This window comes from Capricornis sumatraensis, chromosome 10 (genome assembly GCF_032405125.1).
Source record: "Capricornis sumatraensis isolate serow.1 chromosome 10, serow.2, whole genome shotgun sequence".
In the NCBI taxonomy this organism is placed as follows: Eukaryota; Metazoa; Chordata; class Mammalia; order Artiodactyla; family Bovidae; genus Capricornis; species Capricornis sumatraensis.
This window is the reverse complement of record NC_091078.1, coordinates 34,981,045-34,999,922: the sequence shown is the minus strand read 5'-3', so window position 1 is coordinate 34,999,922 and position 18,878 is coordinate 34,981,045. Positions and strand designations below refer to the sequence as shown.

Sequence of the window (18,878 nt, the reverse complement as noted above, 5' to 3'; positions counted from 1 at the left end):
AATTTTTTCCCCAAAATTTCAGAAATGAGCTAATAAATAGGTTCTACCAAAATCTCTCTCTCTTTATTTTTTATTTATTTATTTATTTTTTTGCAAATCTCTGCAGGAACATTTCTATGGATCATTGGAAATTTTCATTGGGGGAATCTGCCAAGTTTGATCATTGTCTGTGGCACACTGGGCTCTTGCAGGGAGTAAGGCTGAGATGTCATAGACTCTGATATCTGACAAATACTTAGGACATACGTTATTTCTGCCATAATTATTTTTGTATATTTGCTATCATGACTCTGCCAATTATTTACTGTGTACATATGTAATAAACATGTATGTATTTCGCTAATTCTTAAAAAAAGACTCTTGAATAAGAAACATTGCTCCACAGTAATCTGTGGGTACTTCCACTGATTGATTTGTTTTTGTGGTTTCTTTTTTCATCCATTTGTTTTGCTGGTTACTCAGCTCTAAACTCTGAATTTAATGGTGAAGCTCCATAGCTTTTTAACATCAGATTTCTCAAATTTGAGCCCAACTTCATGGAACATCATTGACATATATGACTGGAAGTTATGTGCTTTACATGTAAATTAGATAAGTGGGCCATTATCTAGAGTGTGGAGAGTTGGTTTATTAAGTTTTTATTGAGCTTATGACAGATATAGGTTTGACTTATCAGTGTTCGAAAGCAGGAGGCTGTATCCAATGAATCATTAGTAGCACATGTGAATTTTAATAGACTTTGCATATCATTTTGAGGCTTAATTCATAGCAGAAGTCTTTCCTCAGTTTCTCTTTGGATGGCTTGCTCTCAGAATGCCTGATAAGTGGTTCTCACCAACAATGACTTCTACTTAAGATACGTGTGAACAGCAGTGATAAGAGAACAGACTCTGTATGATTTCAATACCCTCAGACCATGAAATTTTTGCATCTTGTTTTATATCCCTGGTTATAGTTCCAGTGTTTCCTGGTTTGTAGTCTATGGGAACTTAGAATTTATATCCTGCTGTTGTGTGAAAATTATATAGATCTTAATTGTGCTGAATAGGTTCATAGTGCTTTTCAGGTCTACTATATCCTTCTACTTTCTTCTCTATTCATTCTATTAATTTTTGAGAGTTTAATATTGAAACTCCAAAATCTTAATTTATCTATTTAAAAAATAATTGTAATATATAGTAAAACTATGTGTAGCTTTGTTCTGTATTTTACAAATCTCCTGTAAATGTATTATCATACTTCCATAATTTAAAACATTAAAAGATACATATGAACAGGATTGACCTAATACAACATTCTTGTTACAATATACATAAAGAGAGAACTCGTGCGGGGTGGAATGTCAAACTAGTATACCTTTAGATTTGCACTGTCGTATTTGAGTCAGCTGCATGTTAAAATAATTAGAAAAATAAGATAGACTGACATATCTACTTAATATTATGTTTAATAAGATTATACTACAAAAGATGTATGCCATGGAGAAAATATGAACATTGAGCAAATGATATGAACCTCTATTAATTCACCAGGGATTTTCATAATTAACTGCTGAATTTGCAGGCTGTGACTCTTTCTCATGGTGATGTACTGTCAGTTAACCAGTTTTACCTGCTAATAGAACCTTTCCCATGTGGACCTGTGTTCTTTGCAATGCTACTTGGAATGACTTGAGCTTTTCTGAAGGGATCCAAAGGCTCGAGACCTGTGGAAACCCAGACACATTAGTTTCATCTCTTACGGTCACGTTTAACCTTGTCTTTGAAAAAGCTGATCTCTGAAAGAATTTATCCTGTGATTGAGACAGGGTACATATTTCCTTCTTTAAGCAAATCTTCTGTTAATGTTTGGTGCAAAATGATGAAGAGAAAAAGAATATGACAAGGATGACTACCCAGAACTATGGACTCCCCTGGAATGTGTGAAAGTCTGGCAATATTCACTTTCCTAGTCTGGGGAAATGTTGTGATTAGAATTTTGAAAACATAAAGCCGAAAATGTGAACTAAGATTTTCCTTATATCCAATTTGCTATTTATTTTCTACAGTATTCCATGTATTAATAAGTTAGTGGAATACAGCACCATAATTATATTAGAATTGTAGGATATGTAAACATTTTAGAGAATATTTTGCCCCATATGGAAGATGTAATTTTGCTTGGTTCTTGTCTTCAGATAGCAACTTAAACAGCAGCAATGACAACTCTATTTTTTAGAGAAATTTGATATCTCCATAGTTGGTGGATGAGTTGGCCCTCAGTGGTTATTGTGTCTTGCCAAAGGCCACTCAGCAGATGGGTGGCTGAGAAAACACAAACCTGCATCAACTTCAGACCATCTGTTCCACTCCAGAGAATACTGTCTTCACATTTCTTGGTAGAAGATCAGCTTTTGTCTTAATTTATATCTCTGTGTTTCTGAGTTTCCATTGTGAGATACATTTTTAATTAGGCTGAGAAAATGATTTTATTGACATTTTCTGTTTGCAGTGCATTGATTTTCTTATTTGCTTCAGAACTGTTCTTCGAAGCATAGTTGAGTATATTGCCACTAAGGGATGGGGAAACTCAGGCTAGAATCCTTTGCCTGGTTATGCATGGAGTCAGAATCTATTTTCTTTGGTATTGTGCCCTGCCTATTTTCTTATACTATTAAACTATCAAAATTTAATACCTCATTAATTTTCAAAATGCATTTTGATATATCTCTGCATTACCAGTTATTTGGTGCATGACTTTGGTTAATTGTATGACACAGAAAGGTAGATTTGCTTATTTTCATAATTATAATCCTAAGATTATGAAAAAAAAAAACAAACCACCAAAGTAAAGATCTGCCATTAGGGCTGTAACTACTGTGTCCCTGTCTAGACGTTTGCTTAATTTTCCGGAAAGAGGTAAAATCGTAGCTTGAGGTCAACTCATTTAACATTGAGCACTTTCTTTTGTAAGTCACTGTTTTAGGCTGGTCGTGCAGGGTGGGAGGGTGAAGGTCCCAGTTGAATAACAATGTTGCATCATATTAAACTTGAACCAGTCTTAGAACCAGTCTTCAGGAGGAATATGGTTTATCTAGATTCTTTAGTGGTCATGAAGAATGAAGTAAATAGAGATCTAGTAACAGTAAAATTAAAAGACTCTTACTCCTTGGAAGAAAAGTTATGACCAACCTTGATAGCATATTCAAAAGCAGAGACATTACTTTGCCCACTAAGGTCCGTCTAGTCAAGGCTATGGTTTTTCCTGTGGTCATGTATGGATGCAAGAGTTGGATTGTGAAGAAGGCTGAGCGTCGAAGAATTGATGCTTTTGAACTGTGGTGTTGGAGAAGACTCTTGAGAGTCCCTTGGACTGCAAGGAGATCCAACCAGTCCATTCTGAAGGAGATCAGCCCTGGGATTTCTTTGGAAGGAATCATGCTAAAGCTGAAACTCCAGTCCTCTGGCCACCTCATGCGAAGAGTTAACTCGTTGGAAAAGACTCTGATGCTGGGAGGGATTGGGGGCAGGAGGGGAAGGGGACGACAGAGGATGAGATGGCTGGATGGCATCACGGACTCGATGGACGTGAGTCTGAGTGAAGTCCGGGAGTTGGTGATGGACAGGGAGGCCTGGCGTGCTGCGGATTCATGGGGTCGCAAAGAGTCAGACGCGACTGAGCGACTGAACTGACCAGTGATCTTCAATACATATTAGTAAGTTAAAATATGTAATTGACATAAAGTTAGCCCATTAATGGATAAAGCCAGTCTTTGTTGTTCAGTTGCTCAGTCATATCTTGACTGTTTGCAACCCTGTGGACTGAAGCACGCCAGGCTTCCCTCCTGGAGTTTGCTCAAACTCATGTCCGTTGATGCCATCCAACCATGTCATCCTTTCTCGTCCCCTTCTCCTGCCTTCAGTCTTTCCCATCATCAGGGTATTTTCTAGAGAGTCGACTCTTCACATCAGGTAGCCCAAGTATTGGAAATTCAGCATCAATCCTTCCAATGAATATTCAGGGTTGATTTCCTTTAGGATTGACTGGTTTGATCTCCTTGCTGCCCAAGAGAATTCTCAAGAGTCTTATATAGCACCACAGTTCGAAAGCATCAATTTTTTGGCACTCAGCCTTCCTTATGGCCCAACTATCACATCCATACGTGACTACTGGAAAAACCATAGCTTTGACCAGATGGACTTTTGTTGGCAAAGTAATATCTCTACTTTTTAATTTGCTCTCTAGATTTGTCATTACTTTTCTCAAAAGGAGCAAGCATCTTTTAATTTCATGGCTGCAGTCACCATCCACATTGATTTGGGAGCCCAATAAAATAAAGTCTGTCACTGTTTCCATTGTTTCCCCATCCATTTGCCATGAAGTGATGGGACCAAATGCCATGATCCTCATTTTTTGAATGCTGAATTTTAAGCCAACTTTTTTCAATCTCCTCTTTCATCTTCTTCATGAGACTCTTTAATTCCTCTCTGCTTTCTGCCATAAGAGTGGTATCATCTGCCTGTCTAAAGTTATTGATATTTCTCCCTGCAATCTTGATTCCAGCTGTGCTTCATCCAGCTTGGCATTTTACCTGATGTCCTCTGCATATAAGTTAAATAAGCAGGGTGACAATATACAGCCTTGACGTACTCTTTTCCCAACTTGGAACCAGTCCATTGTTGCATGTCTGGTTCTCATGGTTGCTTCTTGACCTGCATACAGGTTTCACAGGAAGCACGAAGGTGATCTGGTACTCCCATCTCTTTAAGAATTTTATTTTTGTAAAAAAACATTGTTTATTTGGCTGCATCAGTTACTAGTTTCTTAGTTACACCGTATGGGATCTTGCATTATAAGGGAGCTTTCATTGCGGTGCATGAACTCTACTTACAGCACGTGGGCTGTCTGGTGGTGGCACGCGGTCCCAGTAGGTGTGGCACTGGCTCAGTTGCTCCACAACATGTGGGATCTTTGATCCCCAACCAGGAATCGAACCTCCACCTCTTGTACAGCAAGGCAGATTCTCAACAACTGGGCTCTGAGAAAGTCCCCCGTCTATCTACTTCTATGCGAACATACACTTGTGTGTAAATGTATAGAAAACGGCTTGGAAAGATAACATCCAAAACCTCATCCAATTCCTATGTAGGAGGGAGTTTATGAACAATTAAGTTTGGAAAGAGAGAATTTTAAAAAAAAATTCAGTATTTGAATTTTCACCAAAAATGCTTTTATATTTGATTTTATTGTTTTCCATTGATGGACACCTGGAGCTGGATATTTCACACTAAGGAAGAAAATATAAGCAAAGGAATCAATGTCTTTAAATGGAGTGGTTTTTTAGTATGCAATTTTTACATGGTGATAACAAGAGAGGCAGTCTACAGTGGCCTGTGCTCGTTGCTTTGGTCATGTCTGACCATCTGAGACTCTGAACTGTATCCGGCCAGGCTCCTTTGACCGTGGGGGTCTCCAAGCAAGCATACTGGAGTGGGTTGCCATTCTCTTCTCCAGGAGATCTTCCTGACCCAGGGATAGAACCGGTGTTTCCTGTGTCTGCGGCATTGCAGACACATTCTGTACCTGCTGAGCGACCTGGGGAGCCCCCTCCCATGGCTTATTTAGTCCCAAATTATTGGTTACGGTTAAGTCAAGGCAGTGACATGTTTCAATAGGCTTGTAATTAGTGAGTTAGGCAGATACATCCATGGATGCCAGATGGTTTGATGTATACCTCCGTTAAAATCCTAATTGATTTTACATTCACTCTCCAGTGCCAACAAAGCCAGATGCTCTGTTGTGGTTATTCTTGGAAATTGTTTTTCTCCCGTGAGAACATGTAATATTTGTCAGGTGGAGGAGAATGGGGACCAGTTTGTGTTTTAAAAAGAATAAGAGGTACACAGCTATGCTGCTTGCTGGTTTGTTACTTTTGCCAAAGAACACCTATCCTGATTGAGTTGATCTTGTCTCTATATGAAAAGCATTATGAGCCTACTGTCTGCCTACTTGGGGTTCTGGGCATTAAGAAAGACTGAAGTATATACTTTTCTCTGGTTTAATTTTGTATGACAAATAAGTGTAATGCTTAAGAGGCAGGGAGCTGTACAGACCGAGTGGTAGTTCTCCTTCATGTTCCCATGTGGTCTGTTTTGAAGCACCTAGAAGGTAAAGCATATGTTGCATAAGGATTTATTTTATGATTTGGGAGTGTACTCATTGAAAGGGCAAGTAAAGTTCTTTAAAACTGAAGTTGTAAAAATTAATTGTCTCAGTAATTAGACTTGAGTTAAAAAAAAAAAAAGAGTAAGGAAAAGATGGTGACTTGCAAATGCTTGTGAATTGAAGTTCCCAGTACAGATGTATTGACTGTTTTACTTTATCTCTTGTGCTTGATGTTAGGATTCATTTTGATTTGGGCCATTTAGTTGATCTTTAATTCATGGATAAGACCATTTATTGTCCTCTGACAATTTCATTTTGGGGAAGTGGTAAAAGGTCTTAATATAAATGCTGTAGTATGATTTAAAAAATTCAGGGTTATTTGAAGAAATATGCATGTAAATGAAAGAATATTTTTAGTAGTTTACTTGAAAAAGTATACAAGTTTTGGTAATGATTCCTTTGTATTGTTCAAAATTTTCCTGTAAGGAAAAGGGGTAAACATTTTTTGTTTCTACACTGCTCAGCCTTTCTGTTACAGTTGTGTGTTTTGATGGGGAGTTGTGGGGGGAGCCAGAGAGAGAGCGAGATAGCTCCAAAGCAAGAAGAGGCTAGAGTTTGTGAGAGAGAACTTCCTTTGCTTATTGTCTGTTCATTTATTCCTGTTAACTCTCACTATCTGTTATGAGCATGCCAGTCTAAAAATACGAATTTGGTTGGCAGGATTATTTCATTGCAAATTCATGTGATTTTTAAGTTTCTTTAAAATAAATGTAAGATATTTCAGTGATTCATACTTTAACATTTTGATTAAAGTGAAACAGGAAACAATTTAAATATACCCAAGATGTAAACTTTTCAATATGACCAGAAAGTGCCTTTTCTTGAAAATACTGGAACACTTAAGGTGTTATGAACAGGTGCATAGTTAATACTTTGTGTTTTCAAACACTATTTCTCTAAAGCAGAATTCACTTAAGAACCAATTTTAAGAAATGAGTGGTGCTTCATAAATGGGGAGAAATGACAGTATGCAAAACTAATGACGGTAGCTCACTTAATTTGTATTCTTGTTACGGTGATGACACTATGATAAGCTCTTTGCTTAGATTATCTCAATTATTTTAACACAGCATCCATATGAAGATGATATAATTACTATCCCATTTCTCAGGGAAGGAAAGTAAAGATTATAAAAGTTAAGAGCTCTTAAGTAGTAAGGCCTAGATTTCAGCTTTGGTTGTCTGTTTATAGAATCCAGTCTTCTAACTATTATAATATACTGATTCTAAAGCAATTCATGAATATGTGTCTGAAATCATTTCAGTGGTATGTTGGCAATGGCTCTTACAGATTTCTGAGAGCTGATTATTACATATTTAGCAAGTTTGTGAGCTGATTAGTAAACTTTGATACTTTGAAATCAGCCATCATTGGAGTATTTACACCACAGAAATGGGCAAATCAAGACTTTTTTTTTTTTATGAGACGTTAGTTCACCAGCACACCATTCCTTAACATAGTTCTCTATCAGTGCTATTTGTCAAAATGTAACTTCCAAACTCTGAGAGTTTAAGTGGATATGAATGAAATAAACAATCCGTTTTTTCCAGTAGCATTTGGTTTAGTGTGATAAGTTGTTATTAATATAGTTATAACTGAGAATATTAAATTTAAAAGACCTTATCCTGAATTTCAGGGTGGAAGAGAGTCTGTTTCCTAGCTTCCAGTCTTTCATCTGAGGATTTTTGGAAAAAAAGCCCTTGTCTAGCTGACTGCTGTCAATGGAAATAATCAGTAAACTGTCCATAATAGAAGTAGATAAGAGTTTTAGTTGAGTCACACTGAGGACTATAGCTTGGAAGCCATAGATTCAAGAAGCATCTTAACTGTCTTCTGCTAGACTACAAAGTAGGGGAGGCTTATATAGGCAAACCCCACAAAGTTACATAAGTTGTTTGTCAGTTATAATTGGATTGGCAAAAAGTAAGGATGCTTTTTAAACCAGAATTGGTTAAGGGCTGAAATGGTTGAATAGTTACATGAGGAGACCATAGAGGTGCAGCTGGCAGCTACTAATAGATCTTGTTTGACCATGACTGGTGACATCCTGAATCTGATGCAGTTCAGAAAATTCAGGTCCTCAGTAATACAGGAATGTGTCTGAAACCACAGCCACAGTGGCCAACTAGCCCCATTTGGAATGCCTGAACAACAGTTTTATATCTTGTCAGAACAAAAGACAAACACCAAATATGACAGGGGATACAACCCTTCTAGGTTTCTAAAGAGAATGATTAGCTCAAACGCAGCAAATCAGCGTGAACCTTGGTGTCTGGGCCACAAAGCTCATCACGGAAGGAGTGCTAGTGTTAGGAATGTAGGAAGTGGGGACATTTATCTCTGTCTTCAAAATGGACATTTATCCTTATCTAAGCAATCTGGTAAATGCAGTTTTTAAAAATGGTTAAAGCAGATGTACAGTGCCTGTTTAGTAGACCATAAGACAAGCCGTTCTGGTTAAAATAAAGTTCAAGCCAAATGTTGTATAAACCAGAATGACTTCTCCGTACCTCAGTGAGGAAAACTTCTTTCAATTACTGTGGAGTATAAAAGCAGTGGCTGCACCTAGATTTGAGAGATTCTTTTGACTGAAATGAAAGGAAGTTGGGCTGGAAGGGAGGTGCACAGAAACATGTGATAAAGGGTAGAGGAATTCAGAAAAGTTCATTCAAAAATAAAACATGGGTGCCAAGAAGGCTTGTGGGGTATGAGTAAACCTAGTGGTTATGTTTCTTTTTTCCATAAAATAATTTAAACTCCTAGAACTGTAGTACTTAATCTTTCCTTGAAACCTTGAAGCATCATTCTCTGCTGATAAGGATATTTTTATTGGTAGTGATGCAATTTAATAAATACTTCAACAATGTAAATTGTAATTTTGAGACACTGAATCAGGTTATCAATTTATCCTCCTAATATTCTTTTTAGAAAGACATATTCTTGCTTGTGTTTCGTGTTTAATGTATTTATAATGTTCTTCTGTTAAGAAAAGGCTAGTGAACATCTTAACTGAACAGCTGCATTGCCGGCTGGATCCTGCTTGTCTGAAACAAAAGCCTGCATGGGTGATAACACATTTGTTCCTGATTGGGATAGTATTGTCTAACTTGGCAGTCACTTCCCACACTGTTTTGTTTGTCTCCTTGGTAGTTACTTTTTGGGAGTTTCAGAATTTATGGGGTTATTACTTGATTGAAGTGGAAGTTTATGGAAGGAAATAGAAAAAAAGAATGATTGACCAAATAAAGCAATACATACACACCAAATAAAAGTCAGACTATTGCATACAGTGTTAGAAGCTAGATATGATATCCGACTTGAGTAAAACAGGGTAATTGTTATCTTTGTGGATAAGAAAAAGCCTATGTAAGCAAATATTTTATACCAATTCGTTTTTATATTTGCTCATTGGAAGGACTGATGCTAAAGCTGAAACTCCAGTACTTTGGCCACCTCATGCAGAGTTGATCCGTTGGAAAAGACTCTGATGCTGGGAGGGATTGGGGGCAGGAGGAGAAGGGGACGACAGAGGATGAGATGGCTGGATGGCATCACGGACTCGATGGACATGAGTTTGAGTGAACTCCGGGAGTTGGTGATGGACAGGGAGGCCTGGTGTGCTGCGATTCATGGGGTTGCAAAGAGTCGGACACGACTGAGCGACTGAACTGAACTGAACTGAACTTCACTACTAAGTGAAATGTTTTTCTGTCCTTTTAGTTTTTATCAACAAACTACTTGGTAAATTAGAAATGAATGCTTGAGAGTCAGAGAAGTCTGGCTTTTTGGTCCCAGCTTGAAAAATCTAGTAATTGTGACTTGGAAAAGTAATGTAACTTCTGTAGTTTCTTATCCATACAGTAACGTAGTGTTGTAGATGACCATGAGCATTATTGAGAAAGCTTTGAGTGCAGCGCCTAATCCGAGTAGGCACTCCGTAAATGGTAGCTATAGTTATCCACTAGTTAAAACATGGTTTAAGTGTGAGTGGTATAGAGAGTATATTTGCATGATTTGGGAGCTCATGTCAGAGAACTGACAAGTATTTTTCTTTCTGTGAAAGAAACTGAAGTATCATAAGGTAAGTTTGGGTCTGGATGACTGATGGTGATGGTGATGGTGATGGTGATGGTGACTTTCCCTCTTTCTGCACAGAATGTCCCTCCAGACCTCTCCATCTGCACCTTCGTGCTGGAGCAATCCCTGTCTGTCCGGGCCCTGCAGGAGATGCTGGCTAACACTGTGGAAAAGTCTGAAGGGGCAAGTACTTAATTTATGTAGGCTGGCAGTGTTTTAAAGAACTAAGTTATTATATAAATGATTTCTTCACAGGTTTTGGAGATGTTCTTTTGACTGAAATAAGTCAATGCTGTTTAGTTCTGATTTTCTTAAGTTTGCCTTTCTGCTTTATCTAGGAGATCTGTAGATGTCTTAAATAATTAAAAAAACAAAAACAAAAGAAACACAAACCCATCCTCAGGGTAATCTGTGTCCTTGAACCTCATGCTTATTTCAGTAGTTAAAGCAGAATCTCTTTCTTTGAGCATTTCTGTGCTTTCTTACATTTTCAGAGCTGTTATTGTGGCTCTTTCAATTAATTGCTTTATGCATGGCTGTCATTAATCTTTATTTCATTCTCAAAGGCCTCTAACCATGTGACTATGTTCTAAACTTCTTTATGGCAAGTAAAATTTCATGGCCCTCATATATTTGCAGTAACGAAATTATGGTGTTATAGCTTTAATCAGTTGTAATTTTGCAAATAGCTAATCATTTTCTTCTGAAAATTGAGATTTTTATTCTGTTGCCAAATGCAGGCATTTTTCTTTGAAAGCTTATTTGGTAATTTAAATTATGTTCCATTCTATGTTGAGTGATTCTGGGCTACTACCCATTCTTAGCTAATTCATTAAATTTTAGAGTTAAGCAGGAGGGTGTTGGTCAAATTTTTGTTTCCTAGTTATGTGTTTGCTTGTTGCTATAATTACTGCAGTATATATTTTAATAAACTATACTATTTCCAGGAATGGAACTGAACATATTTATTTGCCATTACTGGTCCATGTGTTGCTGTTTTTGTTGTTAATCATTGCTGTGGTTTGGATAAGAGATTAAAAAATGATAATAAACCATTTAACAGAAAATGAATGATAAATTCTGATGTGATATATTTTCATTAGCCTTGTAGTTTTTTAAATTTTAGTATCACTCAGGTTAGGACTTTAATTGCCTTGTGCATTAATTTTAAATTAATTTAAAATTTTAATACTATATCACATGTATATATATATGGAAGAGATACTTTGGTGATTTTTATTTGATATTAGAGTAACAGCTTATTTTTTAAAAGATCCAACTATGTTATGCATACTTAATTTTTCAAGTACATTTTTGGTTACAACAGTTTGAAATTACAGTATTAAACTACATGAAATTTAAAAAGTTGTTTTTCTTTATATTAATGCAGTGCTTTTGGAGTAGGGTTGAATTAAAGCCTTTCTCAATTCAACTAGTTTTCTTTCTGCCTGGATAACCAACCCCTCTTGGATTTTAAACATCACTGAGGCATGCTGCTGCTGCTGCTAAGTCGCTTCAGTCGTGTCCAACTCTGTGCGACCCCATAGATGGCAGCCTACCAGGCTCCCCCGTCCCTGGGATTCTCCAGGCAAGAACACCGGAGTGGGTTGCCATTTCCTTCTCCAATGCATGAAAGTGAAAAGTGAAAGTGAAGCCTCTCAGTCGTGTCTGACTCTCAGCGACCCCATGGACTGCAGCTTACCAGGCTCCTCCGATCATAGAATTTTCCAGGCAAGAGTACTGGAGTGGGTTGCCATTGCCTTCTCCACTCACTGAGGCATATCTGCTTTGAAATTTCAATCTGGCTTTATGAAGGAACATTGTTTTCCTTTTGCACGAGCATCTAGAAAAGTGTGTATTGTCATTTCACTTATCTTTGTAGATACCAACTTATGATTAAATTACCATAAAATTTTCAGGTTGCTAAGCTGCTTTTTCTAAATTTAAACTCTTGATAAGAGGTTTTATCTCCCCAGAATCTGGGCAATGGATTAGGCAAGCTCTCAAATTATCTGTGTATATAGAAAGTGTTGAAAATCCTGTTTTTGGACTTATTGAAGATACTTATTAGTTAGAATTTCTGCCCCCCAAATATATTTATTTAGCTTAATTTTGAGTTGTTCTCCTCTAGAAAGCTTCTGTCAGAGATAACATGATAATTTATGTGATATGTGGAACATCATTTATAAAGCCCAGTGTAGCTACCACTAGACATTAATTCTTAAATGATAAGTGAGAAAAAACAGCTTCAGAAAAGGAAAATATTTCATTGAGCCAAATCTCATTTTCAGACTAGGAAGAACCACTGTCCAGTGACTCAGAGGATGTTATATTTGGGGGAAAGAAAATGCTCTCTTAGACTACAGGAGAGTTTTGATTGTACCTGGGATTGATGTTCGGGCTACCCAGATGACGCTAGTGGTAAAGAACCTGCCTGCCGATGCAGGAGATGCAAGAGTGATATTCAAAATATTTCATAACTAGTTTGGCACAGGCATCAATTATTCAGAGCGGAACTCAGCCAGAATGCTTAAGTCAAGGTTCTGGCAAGATTTGGGGGTTAGTCTGAGCAATTTGGGGGTATTCTGGAGGAGTCATGGGCTGGACAGAATTAGGGAACAATAGGGACTTGGGGCTGAGGTTATTTACTAGGAGACCTAGTTTGCCACCTAACAACCATCTTCATCATAATAGTGGAAACAGCAAAAGATCATATCTGATTACATGTCATCAGCGGATGCTGCTGGCACTCGTAGGAGTCAAGTCTTTGGACTCCATAGGTATCCATACCCTCTTTACTAGCCCCTCATGTGTCTTCCTTAAACTCATGAGAATCAATAGCAAATACTTTTGGCAAGCAAACTGTCATCTCTAACAATAAGTTATATGCAGTAGATTTGCTTATAAAGATCCACTTTGTCTTAGATGAAGTATGTCAGCAAGGAGATGCTAATTTTCTTGAAATCATTTCTTTTTTGTGATATGTTTATTTTTTAATTTTTTGAGCATCTGCTTTATTTTTTTAATTGGAATGTGATAGCTTTCCAGTGTTGTGCAAGTTTTTGCTGTACAACAACGTGAATCAGCTCTAGGTATACATATGTCCCCTCCTTGAGCCTCCCTTGCACTTCCCTGTGCCCACCGCACCCTCATCCTACCCCTCTAGGTCTCATGGAACCCCTTGTGCTATACAGCAGCTATCTGCTTTACACATGGTAGTGTATATATGTCAGTGCTGGAGATCGTTTCTCTCCCTACACGTTGAAGAGTGTATCAAAAAGAATCTTGTGTATTACCTAATTCCCCCACTCTCTTATGATCAACTTTAAGAAGCCTTGTTTTTTAAAAAATAATTCTAAACTCCCTTATGTAATTCAATACTATTAATAATGTTGATACTATTTATTATCCAGAAATGCACATAGCAATACAAACACACTTGATGATAATGAAAAAAGACTTCACTTAGATCATGCCTTTTCTTTTTTGTGGTTAAGCACCATTTGCCTTGTATTCTTTAGGTCCCACCAAATAGATGCATGTTTTTTATAAAGTTGCAGGGAATTTAATGGGAAATCCCCAACATCATTTGTGTCAACAGATCATGAAGATTATTGATAGCAAAAACTGATGTGTAAGATGAAACAGGAAAAATATTACTAATTTAATGAAGTTGTGATTCCACAGAATTGATTATTGTGGCTTATTAGTAAAATAACTAGAATACAAAACGAAGGTGAAAGTTGCTCAGTCATGTCCGACTCTTTGTGACCCCAGGGATTTTATACAGTCCGTGGAATTCTCTAGGCCAGAATACTGGAGTGGGTATATGTTCCCTTCTCCAGGTGATCTTCCCAACTTGGGGACGGAACTCAGTTCCTCCCACATTGTAGGCAGATTCTTGACTAGCTGAGCCACCAGGGAAGAGGGAGCTAGTAGTATAAGTAGCATAAGAAGCCTTCTGCAATATTTTATTAAAAGAGGTTTTCTGAAATATCTACTATTTAAAACAGTATGATTAAACTGATCCAGATCAGTTTGCTGCTGCTAAGTCACTTCAGTCGTATCTGACTCTGAGCGACCCCATAGATGGCAGCCCACCAGGCTCCCCCGTCCCTGGGATTTTCCAGGCAAGAACATTGGAGTGGGTTGCCATTTTAATTATATGTAATTCCAGATCTCTTCAAGAAAATTAGAGATACCAAGGGAACATTTCATGCAAAGATGGGCTCGATAAAGCACAGAAATGGTATGGCCCTAACAGAAGCAGAAGATATTAAGAACAGGTGGCAAGAATACACGGAAGAACTGTACAAAAAAGATCTTCACGACCCAGATAATCATGATGATGTGATCACTAATCTAGAGCCAGACATCTTGGAATGTGAAGTCAAGTGGGCCTTAGAAAGCATCACTACGAACAAAGCTAGTGGAGGTGATGGAATTCCAGTTGAGCTGTTTCAAATCCTGAAAGATGATGCTGTGAAAGTGCTGCACTCAATATGCCAGCACATTTGGAAAACTCAGCAGTGGCCACAGGACTGGAAAAAGTCAGTTTTCATTCCAGTTCCAAAGAAAGGCAATGCAAAAGAATGCTCAAACTACCACACAATTGCACTCATCTCACATGCTAGTAAAGTAATGCTTAAAATTCTCCAAGCCAGGCTTCAGCAATACGTGAACCGTGAACTCCCTGATGTTCAAGCTGGTTTTAGAAAAGGCAGAGGAACCAGAGATCAAATTGCCAACATCCGCTGGATCATGGAAAAAGCAAGAGAGTTCCAGAAAAACATCTGTTTCTGCTTTATTGACTATGCCAAAGCCTTTGACTGTGTGGATCACAAAAAACTATGGAAAATTCTGAGAGAGATGGGAATACCAGACCACCTGACCTGCCTCTTGAGAAACCTGTATGCAGGTCAGGAAGCAACAGTTAGAACTGGACATGGAACAACAGATTGGTTCCAACTAGGAAGAGGAGTACGTCAAGGCTGTATATTGTCACCCTGCTTATTGAACTTCTATGCAGAGTACATCATGAGAAACGCTGGGCTGGAAGAAGCACAAGCTGGAATCAAGATTGCTGGGAGAAATATCAATAATCTCAGCTATGCAGATGACACCACCCTTATGACAGAAAGTGAAGAGGAGCTAAAAAGCCTCTTGATGAAAGTGAAAGAGGAGAGCGAAAAAGTTGGCTTAAAGCTCAACATACAGAAAACGAAGATCATGGCATCTGGTCCCATCACTTCATGGGAAATAGATGGGGAAACAGTGGAAACAGTGGCAGACTTTATTTTTTTGGGCTCCAAAATCACTGCAGATGGTGACTGCAGCCATGAAATTAAAAGACACTTACTCCTTGGAAGGAAAGTTATGACCAACCTAGATAGCATATTGAAAAGCAGAGACATTACTTTGCCGACTAAGGTCCGTCTAGTCAAGGCTATGATTTTTCCAGTGAAAAAGTATGGATGTGAGAGTTGGACTGTGAAGAAGGCTGAGCACCGAAGAATTGATGCTTTTGAACTGTGGTGTTGGAGAAGACTCTTGAGAGTCCCTTGGACTGTAAGGAGATCCAACCAGTCCATTCTGAAGGAGATCAACTCTGGGATTTCTTTGGAAGGAATCATGCTAAACCTGAAGCTCCAGTACTTTGGCCACCTCATGCGAAGAGTTGACTCATTGGAAAAGACTGATGCTGGGAGGGATTGGGGGCAGGAGGAGAAGGGGACGACCGAGGATGAGATGGCTGGATGGCATCACGGACTCGATGGACGTGAGTCTGAGTGAACTCCGGGAGATTGTGATGGACAAGGAGGCCTGGCGTGCTGCGATTCATGGGGTCTCAAAGAGTCGCACACAATTGAGCGACTGAACTAACTAACTAGCTATGTAATTCCATTGAACATAATTCATCTTTTTTTCTTATTTAAAGCATACCAGTAGTAAACAGGCCAAGAGCTTTTTAGCTTTATCTGAATAGCTGCTCATATGGCCTTTAAAATCCTGAGAGTGGAGACGATACAAATAAAACAAGGAGAAAATGACTGCAGGATCAATGCCCATCCCTTTGGCCAAATTTTCTTGTATCCTCTGTATATGCACTTCCTTGCTTCTGTTAATTTTTTGTTCCCTGTCCCCCAGGTTTTAGGTGGCTCTGGATCACTAGTCTGCTTCTGTATCCACTTCTGTCCATATCCTGTCATTCTTCTGATTTATTTTGCATATTATTGATATAGCGTAGGCTAAAAGCTAGGTTTTCTAGAATTTGAGAACTGGTTAAGAATACCAGTTGTGCCACATATTCACTCTGTGGCTTTAAGGAAAATCAGTCTTTATCATTAGGTTTGTGCATGCTGAGTCACTTCAGTTGTGTCCGACTCTGTGTGAACCCGTGGACTGTAGCCCGCCAGGCTCCTCTGTCCATGGGATTCTCCAGGCAAGAATACTGGAGTGGGCTGCCATGCCCTTCTCCAGGGGATCGTCCCCACCCAGGGATGGAACCTGCATTTCTTGCATCTCCTGCATTGGCAGGCAGGCTCTTTACCCCTAGTGCCACCTGGGAAGCCCCAGTCATCAAGTTTAGTGAAAAATAGTATTTGAAAAAAAGAATTATCAATAAATTTCACAGATTGCAAAACCAAAGCCCTTTCTATTATGCCATGTCATTTCTCACTTTATATCTGTGCTTCTGTGAAATGGAGTCCTAAATTAAATTAGACATTACAAAATAAAATTCAATGGAGAAAATGTTCATTGAAAATGCTTCTGAATTAATTCAGGTATAATGAAACAAATGGCCGAAAGCATAGGACCATCTAAATTATTAAATCTTATTAACTAGATCACACACACAAATAAGCAAAGAATATCACTGACTATATTTTAACCTATCTGTGCCATCATCAAACTGGCAGGATCACATGGCAGAATTGGCTGGCTGGGATACTGGAGGGAGTGGGGAGGGGTTCCTTAAATAGCCACGGTTGCAGGGAAGCAAATTGCCAAGGCCTGGACAAGGCAGTCAGGGATTAGTAGCAGTTCAGTCAAAGGCATATACAGGTATGACAAAAGGAATAAGTAAAACAATAAAAACAGCCACTGTTAAATGGATGCTAAATATTCGTTATATACTATCATTTGCTGCTGCTACTGCTGCTAAGTCGCTTCAGTCGTGTCCGACTCTGTGCGACCCCATAGATGGCAGCCCACCAGGCTCCCCCATCCCTGGGATTCTCCAGGCAAGAATACTGGAGTGGGTTGCAATCACTAAATCTGATGACTTTTTATGATTTTGAAATAATTATATGTGCCAGTGATAATATTTGCTTATTTTTGTGTGTGTTCTAGTTAATAAAGTTTAATAATTTAGATGATCCTATGCTTTTGGCCATTTGTTTCATTATACCTTAATTCAGAAGCATTTTCAATGAACTCTTTCTTCATTCAAGTTTATTTTTGTAATATCTAGTTTAACTTAGGATTCTGTTTCATAGAAGCACAGATATGAATTGAGAAGTGAAACAGTATAGTGGAAAGGGCTTTTGTTTTGCAATCTGTGAAATTTATTGATTTTTTTTCAAATACTATTTTTAATAGTTTCACTTGTTGACGATGCATTGCTTTTGTTTTAACATCATGAATATATGAAGTGACTTCCTTATATTAGTGTTTAGGAGGGTATATACAAAAATAACATTGACTGTCCTTTCTATCTTTTGGTTTAGCTGTTTCTAGGAGAATTGTCAGAGAAGGCACTGGCAACCCACTCCAGTACTCTTGCCTGAAGTATTCCAGGGATAGGGGGCTGCCATCTATGGGGTCGCACAGAGTCAGACATGACCGAAGCAGCAGCAGCAGAATTGTAGGGTCCTTTCCCTTTTGACTTTTGCTTGTAGCTGCTTGACTATTGGTGCCTTATTGTTAGACTATTGGTAGCTTGAACCAAGAAACAAAAACTAAAATTAAACCAGTATTTGTCCCTTATATCCTGCTTTTTGGTGAGGAAGGAGATTAAAATTTTTAATTTCAGTGGTTCTGATTAATATCATTCATTCATGTCATGTTTTCCTCATTACTATAGGTAATTGGTAGGGTTTTTTTAGGTAGTTTCCTATAATTTAAATTATAAATGATACTTTAAATATCTATAAAATTACAGTGTAATTATAAATATTGCTTAGTATGAATAAGTCAGTTCTAATCATTCGTATATTTAATGCAAATTTTGAATATTTAGAAGATATGCTTTATAAACCTCTGTGGATAGAAAGATGAATAATAAGTGAGTTTTGCCATCAATGGATTCACAGTCTAATGCAAGAATGGAAGGATAATTATAGTACCATATGATGTGTGTTATCATAGAAGAGTAGATATAATTATTATATTAGCAGAAAGAAGGGTTTGACTTTGTGGAACTTGGCATTCTTTTGACTTTTCTTTGGACTTTCTATTACTACATCATTTCTAAGACAAATGGAAATGATATTAAAGCTATTAATATAAAAGTCACTTAAATTTTTTCTCCAGGGAACAATTTAATCTCATTATGCTGTTCTTTAGAATTCTATTAGAAACTGGTACTTGACAAG

The 18,878-nt window shown here is 37.9% G+C and overlaps 1 protein-coding gene across 1 annotated transcript in view; it reads left to right on the top strand.

The window, feature by feature from the left end:
- Positions 1-18,878, top strand: part of RYR2 (ryanodine receptor 2) — a 578,200-nt gene that overhangs the window by 55,349 nt on the left and 503,973 nt on the right. Inside the window, exon 3 of the mRNA XM_068983081.1 lies at positions 10,360-10,464. Within this exon, the coding sequence (XP_068839182.1) occupies positions 10,360-10,464 (105 nt within the window). The remainder of the gene's footprint in view (positions 1-10,359; positions 10,465-18,878) is intronic.